This window comes from Phycodurus eques, chromosome 21 (assembly GCF_024500275.1).
Source record: "Phycodurus eques isolate BA_2022a chromosome 21, UOR_Pequ_1.1, whole genome shotgun sequence".
NCBI lineage: Eukaryota > Metazoa > Chordata > Actinopteri > Syngnathiformes > Syngnathidae > Phycodurus > Phycodurus eques.
In genome coordinates this window covers 8,223,987-8,232,824 of record NC_084545.1, presented here as the reverse complement: position 1 = coordinate 8,232,824, position 8,838 = coordinate 8,223,987, and the positions used below count along the sequence as shown (strand labels likewise).

Below are 8,838 nucleotides of genomic sequence, written 5' to 3'. Positions count from 1 at the left end.
CCATAGTGGGATACTATTTCCTTCTTCTACTCCATTATTTCCGGTAGAGTAACCATTAACAGTCAGCGCATTGCTGCCACCTTGCGGTTTATTTGTAGTATTTCAACCTTTTCAGCAAGTCATCTCACAACACAGTAGAAGTGCAGGCACAGTGTTGGACAGTAAATAATTACATGTAACCAGATGACGCAATTGAATTGCAACATCTATGTAACTGTAATCCATTATATTTCTTGGAGAAAATATGTCATTCAATTACAGATGCTTTTTCTAACTTCCATGATTACAGTTTTAGTTACATTTGACAAATAGCTGCAAAACACATATGCCCCCCATATCACTGCCTTGTAAAGTCGACGCTTGCCATTCTGCAAAAGTCTCGAACATGACCTTTTTTGGTGGTCTTTTCAAGATACGAGCTTGAAGCGCCACCTTGTGGCGCAACCTATGAGATTGTCAGAGATGTAAAGATTAGTCAGTTACACTTTTGAACACATTAAAAAAAAAAAAAATTGACTTTTGAACAGTTTTAGCTTTATAATTTTGGACTTGGTTTGTCATACAGGATGAAGCGATATTGTCTAAATTGTACTCATGTGTCATTAGGTCATCATGTTTTCCACGTTATACGCATATAATGCAACAAATAAATTGTTATTTTGTATTTACATTTCATTATTATTTTTAAATGTTTGGTATTTGTGTAAAAAAATATCTGCTTATTATGGTTAATGATCTGTGGTTTTAATCCATTTTTCTTTTCTTTCTTTTTTTTGCCATTACTATCTATAGCTCTGACTGAGAAGATGAAAAAAAAACCGTTACATGTCCCATGGTGTTGTTTAAGAGCAATAGTAGGACAACTTTGCCACACTAACAACTACGAGTGAGGAAAAACAGTCTATATTTTGGTACGTTCATCATAGATTTATTGAAGATTCTAAATTTTCCACTCGTTGCTTGTGTCAAAAAACACCTTGGTTGCTTATAATGGTTGCTTTGCTTCTGTATCTTTCAATAGTATTCCAGTCTGGATGCATCTCCGTCTCACTGTCCTCATTGTAAATCTCCAGTAGGGGGCACCAGTAGCTCAACATCCTTAAGAATCGTCTGTGCAAAAAGTAACTAATTCAACTTTTTTTCCCCCTACCCAAGACTATTATAGACACAAATTGACTCAAAAACAAAATGAAGGCTATCATCCCCAAAATACTCAGCGTATAGTGTAGTGGGATACTTTCAAAATGAAAAGAAACATGCAAAATTGTCATTCCCCCCCATTTTTTCAAATGTAAATCATCAGTCGTATATAAATGCTTGGCTATTTGCTGATGTGAATGGCTTATGGGGGCGATAACCGGTGCAGTATGTCTGGTTAGAACATATTATTGTGCATTTGAGCAATAACCAGGACAAGTCTATAATGTTTACTCTGTGGTTTCTGTAGAACAAATACAAACACAAATCAAATAACCATGAGCACTGCATGTAAATGTCTCATCCATATTATGACATTGAAATAACATGAAAAAAAATTAAAATCTTATACATTTACGAAGTTAATTGTCCACATAAGCTGTGTAGTTCTTCTTACTTTCCAGTAACTTACAAGAATAAATTAACTAAATAATTTTCTTCACTTTTCAATGTACAACAGATGTGATCCAAAATGTATTGCCGAGGCTGTAATTTAATGAAACATTTTCATGGTTTTCAGTTAAAGCACACTGGTTGTTTACACAGTTCCAGTTTACACAGCATTAAAACCTTTACATATGGTCCCTTTAGGTCTTAAAATAGGAGCCCACAGTTGGATTTGTGTGTTTAGTAGGTAATTTGTGTTGACATCCTCTTTTCATACTACGATCCCTTTGTAAAATCCATTCTTAAAGTTATAAACTAATGAGGTTTCTCACATCGCATTTGATACAAAATTAACACCAAAGGATGTGTAAAACACAAAGACGAAGGCATATGTATTGCTATGGTCCACGGACATGTCTTGTGGACGTCAGCGTCCCGTCTCTGGCTACATTTTGTGGTGAAGCCTGCCACGATTTCTAAAGGCCTGCCCTGACACTCCTACAATTCCGTGTGCCGACCAGAGGGAGGACTGTCACTACCAATTTGGGACTTCATTCTCCTCACTTTCTCATCACAGTCACTTGTGAATACTTGAAGCTGAAGCACACACACGGCGCTGTCATCACTTCTTCCCTGTGCTTCCAAAGAGGGTAAGCAAACTTTTTCTCTCACTACTGTTTCATGTGCAGGGGGGCTCCCCAGGATATATGATCTAATTTTATGACTTACAGAATAAAAGGTAGTTGGAGTTATATGGAAAGCCGTGTGACGAAGTAATATTAATTTGGATGATTATGGTTATTGCTTATTAGTTTGAATGTGTGCTATAACAATGCCGATGTTTGGGTAACTTTTTGTTGCCCTTCTACGTTTTCATGGCCTGACTTTGGTTTAGCTACAAGTGACCAACCGTCAGGACAATACGGGAAAAATGCTAAATATACCGCAAACATGAACCACTGTGATTATAGGTCAGTGAAATTCTTCCGTCTTTTGGGAACAGCAGTTTCAGTCCTTCCCGTCACTTCTTTCGGTATTTCAAAGACATGCAAGTTAGTAAGTCTAAAATTCTCTTTCACCATAATTATCGGATGTGCAACTATAATCATAATTGCGATTGTGGTTTGATCCTTCCTGTAGTTTCTGCATTAAAAATCCCTATATGTATTTGACAGCAATATGACAGAATTTTTTAAGGGTTGCAAATTCAAATTAGATTCCATGTCAACTGCAACATTGGAAAAATGGGTTTTCCTTTTGTCGTCTTATTTATCTTTTGTGGACATTACTTACGTTAACGAATGTTCGAAATTTTAATGTGTGTCAGACTTATTCGCCAAGCATGTTAACACACAAGCAATTTGAATCTGTTGGGTCTTGTTTTATAGAATTATAAAGGGGGTGAATAATTATTTGATCCTGTGCGGATTTTTCTTTTTTACATTTGCCTTCCTTAAGTCTCCAATGTTTGTATAATGGTTTTATTTTAAGAGATAATATCAACAAGAACTTGAAAAAACAAAACACACATACCATTTAACAATGGTAATTTTCATTAGAGAAAAAAAAGTATTCGAAACGTTCACAAACTGGTTATGTGCCGTTGATATAAGCAAAATAGTTCTGTCACCTTAAGAAAGTATTCCTAATCTTAATTGGTTAGGTGTTGTGACCCTGATATTTGTGTAAAGTATATATGTTCAAGATTCAAGAATATGCAATATCTTGTCACACGGGTTAAAGATGATTATGAAAAGGGTTAGTGATGAGCCAAGAACTAGATTGGAGGAGCTTGCTAATCATCTCAGGGTAGCAGTCACCAAGAAAACTACTAAAGTCATCCTGTTCACGTACCAGCCTTTCTCAAGTTAGAACACCCAAATGATTTACAGAAGGCTTAGTATCTGAGCACAATTGACCTCTTGATATTGATTCAGCTTGCTTTGTTTTGAGGTAGCGAACTGCTGACTGTGATCTGAAGTACATTGTTCCGCATGAACAAAAGTGGAATTGTAAACACGCTGTTTCTCTTTTTAACATACGGACAAGGCGACACAAGAGTGGGTCAAAGAAGAAGTACTTTAGTGTCATGGAGTGGGCAAGCAAGTCTCCAGACTTTAATTCCATGGATCTGAAGCTTCAAGTTACCAAGCAACAGCCTTAGAACATGATGGATTTGGAGAGATTCTGTAAAGGTTAGTGGACCAACATCCCTCCTGAGATGTGTCCAGACTTTTAGAACTACAGTACATCTCCATCTGTGCTTTTCCAAGTTCAAACTCATGCTTTCCTGTGGGATTTGAAATGCTTATTTCCCTTGAGCAAATGCAAGTTAATTTCTACACTTTCTTCAGACTTGATGCTTCCGATCCTGCTGTTCAATTATTAATTGAATGGGCTACAATATTATTAGCCTGTTAATAATCTCTCGGCCTGTAAAGCTGTTTGTAAACTATTGCCCCATTGACAAGCCACCCATCATTTCCTTATTCTAATCCGGTTCAGGGTCACAAGGAAGGTGGGAGCCTATCCCATCTGATTTAGGCCTTTAGCCAGTTATTTAGTGTCTCCAAATAACCTAAATATGCAGACAGGCTTTTGGAATCTGAAAGGAAGCCTGATTACCCAGAGTGAACCCACAAAACCACAGCCAGGACATCCAAAACACACAAATGTCTCATCCGAATATTCAATTAAATCCCTTCTTGCTGTGGGGCAACAAGACCATTGAACTCATGAAATTCCACATGTTATTAGTAATAGATACATGCTAAAAAAGTGAAGTATTGTGTCACAGGTGAAAGTGAACCTTGTCAGTAATAGAGCGGTTATACAGGAACAATGTCAGTAATATATAGAGAACTTAAAGTGGTCTCTTGAATTTGTGGACAAAACCAAGCAAAGGGAGTCAGCGACGTTTGTGCACAAGGAATGTTGTGTGATTCAGAAGCCAGCGGAGGTGGTTGATGTGGTTGCACACTGCGCCATGACTTTGGGGAATGTACTGCGAGGTCAGGAGGAATTTAGCGTCAGTACCCACCTATCCATGCTGTGTGTACATCGTGAATGACATGCTTAAAAATGAAAGCGAGAAGTGACTGAAGGAGAGGTTGTAAAGATGCAACCCAAAAGAAGAGAATTTGGGGCAGGCATTTTTGTCAGGATCCCTGGAAAGACATTTTTAGAAACCGTGTTTTGTCACGATAATTACTGTTTCCACCCCTTGTAGAGCCAACACTTGATGACACGATTACCACATTTTTGAACGTTTATTAATAGGCACTACAGATCAAGACCAGTTGCATCCAAGCTGAGTACATGTGGTCAATGGTTGCACAACAGTAAGCAGTGCAACTTTTCATGGACAGTTGTTTGTTGGTCTTGTGATTTATGAAGAGTTCTCAAACAGAGCCGTTAAAACGATGACCATATAATTTTATTTGAACTCCTATAATATTATGCCACTGCAGAATCATAATAACATTCTCACTACTAAATGTGCGTAAGTAATATGTGGTGAGCACAACATGCTTCTCGAAAAGCGTACAGTGGGACAAAATAATAGCAGTGTGCAATACTCTATACATAAGATTGAGAGGGATTTCAAAGGAGTTTTGACGTTGTTTTAAGTATTTGATCGTTTTCTCTCACACTCTTGTATATACTTCTTATCATGATCTTATGCAATTAATTTCCGTTTCGAGCTTCCATTTATAATTAATACTGACACAAGGTTCAAATGGCAACAATCCAATTTCCCTCCATCCTATTTCTTTTTTAAATCTTGTACTTGATATAAACGACATGAGCAGCATCAATAGTGCTAGGACAGAATTATAATATATGTAGACTGTGGACAGTACAATTGGCAATAATCTTACTACTTTGGATTTGACTCTGCACCAAATTGCACACAAGAGATGATTCCCTTCAATATGTATAATAATTTCTTAACAAAGATCCTATCTGAGGGATATCTGCGAATGGTAAAACCAAACTTGATCTGAAAGGAGAGCAATTACGCTTTTTTTTCTTTCCCATTTTAACCCTTCCCAGGTGTCTTCATAAAATGTCTGTGGCATGCTTTCGTCCAAATACAGCAAGAATCAATAATTATAGGCGTACATTTACAGCACATTTCTTGCCATGGTGAAATGGTCTCATTTTAGGAGTGTCTATTTCCCATGCAGTAAACTAGCCCTCATCCTTCCTCGCAAACTGCTGGGCCAATGGCGAGTCTGGCTTTCGTTTCAAATGATCAACAAATGGGCAGGATCTCACCTGCAAGTTCCTGGCCGTCTCCTCTTCCGCCTCGTTCGGTGGCGAGTATTCTCGGCAGCCAGCCGCTTGTTTCTACTGGTGGAAGCAGAGACCAGAGTGTGGAAAACAAGTGAGCGTCCAAGACAATGAAAGCATTTTTTTTAGTGCACCACATTGACAGTATTCAGGAAGTACACTGGCAGCCACAACAACCTGTCACAATTTCCATATTTTGTTTAATAGTTGCTCTCAACCAAGGCTTGTCCTTCACTTACATACTGATCCCACCTTTTCCCTGGATTTTTAAAAAATCAAAAGTTCCATTATATTTCCTGAGGAAAAAAAAGGGCGAGAATAGTGCTTCTCACATTACAATTGCAACCCCAAAGATTTTAGAGTTCCATTTTATTGATTGTCCCCAACATCACTCACATTTGCGCTAGCATTGCTGTTCAGAGTGTTTTTGCCCCGAAGGAGAGTAAAATTTCTCTTACAATTCTCTTGAATACTTTCGTTGTCATGTTTATCGATCGCTTGGATATTGCCGCACTTCCATACATGCTATAGAATAGAATGCTTTTTCTTGACACTATACACGACGAGATGGAAAGCAGCTCCTTCTCCAGTGCTAACATATATGTAAAGTAAAAAGTTTGGCTTAGAAAATCTATCCTGCCCATGCTGCTGTAGTATTGTATTGGCTCACATAGCGAAATATTGTGCAGCTGTGATAGCATCTATTCCAATGCAATACTCTATTCACAATTCCACTACTCTTGACTAGCGACCGGTTCAGGTTTTAACCAACGTCAGCTGGGATAGATTTAGTCCCAGTCTCACCTGTGATCTTGAACAGGAGAAAAAATTAAATTGATGGATGGATGATAATATGAAAATAATTTGTATTACCAGAGCATTCCCCCCCGTCTTTCCTGACTGCAAAGGAAAGACTTTTTGACTTCACAAACACTGTGGAAACAGAGAAAGATGTTTATAGTCCATCATATAGTTTCTATATTCTTATATTCTCATGTCATTTTGACATTTTACAGTGTTCCATGTTGTCATAAAATTATTTAGGTACACAATTAGGTATAATTGTACGAGAGCAAATTCCATCAGACATGCCAAAAGTGAGAAAAGGGTTACAGATTTTGAGAGACTTTGTGGTATAGCGCTGTCATCTGTTCAGCTGACTGATCCTCCCATGCCTTTAAAAGGCTTGCCAAAATTCTGCAATGCCCTCTGCCATGTTTATACTGAAGTTTTCCCATCGCTGCTCTGCATAGTGTGCACATTGTTATTTAGTTTAGCTCGGCATTGTGGTTGGTGGAAGCATGTCTGAGCTGTTCAGTGAACACAAGGAAAGGCTCACATCATACAGTTTACGTCAGAAATTACTATACCACAATGAGGGGTGCAACGTGAAAATGTATCGAAAGTTTAACATGGCATTGTAGGAAAGAAGATGTCATATGAGTATTTTAATGTATACACACAATCTATTATTCATGTGTGCATCTAGATACAATTAAGAAGTTGCCATTGAATTTATTTAAAATTTTCAGTTTTTGCAAGTTTTACCTTGACAAGATGCTTTTTGTAGCAATCAACAAGCTTCTGAAATAATTCTGGCTGGATATTTCACTACTTGCCTTGGCAGAATTGGTAGCGTTCAATTAAATTGGTTAGTTTGCTGGCATAGACTCAACATTTAAGCATAACCCACAAATGTTCGGTACGACTGAGGTCAGGGCTTTGGGAAGGCAATTCGAGAAGCTTCATTTTTGTCAGTGTTATCCATTTTAGTTTAGGATCATTGTCCTATTGGAACACTCAGCTGTGTCCATGTTTCAGCTGTCAAGCTGCTAACCTGAGGTGAATTTGAAGACTTTTGAGGTTGTTCTCCTTTTATTAGGTTTGGATGTTTAGAAAAAAAAAACAGAAACCACCAAGTCTCAAGCCTGCCATGAACGGGAAACAGCTAGAACACAATTGGCGCTGTCCACTAAATACACCGTAACAATACACCACTATCAATGTGAAAGCTACACAGACTATACTGATGAATTATGACGGACAATAAAATTCTGCCAACATAAACTACTAAATCTTCACATACTGTATTTTAATTGCAACACGAACAGGAGAAAATTGCTGATTCACAGTCTATGTATATATATATATATATATATATATATTTTTTTTTTACACTACCCTCTCATGGTCAGAAGGTCAGTGGACAGTGATGTGTTTTAAATCAGTCAGAATATAGTTCTAAATCTTCTGAAAATCAGCAGCAATTCCATTGATTTAAGCTTTAGCCCGTCTCTTGGAAGTACTACATCTCATTCCTGACACTGCTGCGACCCTGAACAGGATAAACGGTATAGACACTAAATGGATGGATGATAAGTATAAACTTGATTTTAGAAACAGCCACTCATACAAAGCATGTATTTGTATGGAGATGGATGCATATTTTGTATTCTCATGTTGTTTTCAATCATGGTTTAGCCAAGTTGGACTGAACTGAGGGGACCCGCCCCCCGAAACCGCCATGTTGCTCTGGGCAGTGTGGAGTATAATTTTGTTGCTGATTCCACTGGATGATGCAGAAAAGGAAGAGGATGTCCGAGCAGGTAGAGATGATACCGTTCCATCATGAGACTTTCTGGGATGAAAATCACAATACATTTTAGTTAATTATGACAGCATTTACAATATTTTCTTGTGACATGTATGCTTTAATGAGAATAAATCTCTGTGTTTGCTTGTTTTGTTTTTTCAGTGCTCCTTTGTACTTTTTCTGTTCAGGCTGCAGCACAGCAGTGAATGACTTGGTCTTTATTGTTGATGGCTCGTGGAGTGTTGGCGTTGCTGATTTTGAAACAGCCAAGCAATGGCTAATCAACATCACCAGCCAGTTTGACATCAGTTCCCACTATACACAGGTAGAGCAACTCACTATTTCTCGTATGCACTTAGTATTTA

At 37.9% G+C, this 8,838-nt stretch overlaps 1 protein-coding gene across 1 annotated transcript in view; it reads left to right on the top strand.

Annotated features, from left to right (window-relative positions):
• The first annotated feature begins 2,164 nt into the window (after window positions 1–2,164).
• Window positions 2,165–8,838, top strand: part of si:dkey-225n22.4 (collagen alpha-1(XXI) chain) — a 52,295-nt gene continuing 45,621 nt past the window's right edge. Inside the window, exons 1-3 of the mRNA XM_061666291.1 lie at window positions 2,165–2,234; window positions 8,362–8,486; window positions 8,662–8,798. Coding sequence (XP_061522275.1) covers window positions 8,405–8,486; window positions 8,662–8,798 — 219 coding nt within the window. The 5' untranslated portion in view covers window positions 2,165–2,234; window positions 8,362–8,404. The remainder of the gene's footprint in view (window positions 2,235–8,361; window positions 8,487–8,661; window positions 8,799–8,838) is intronic.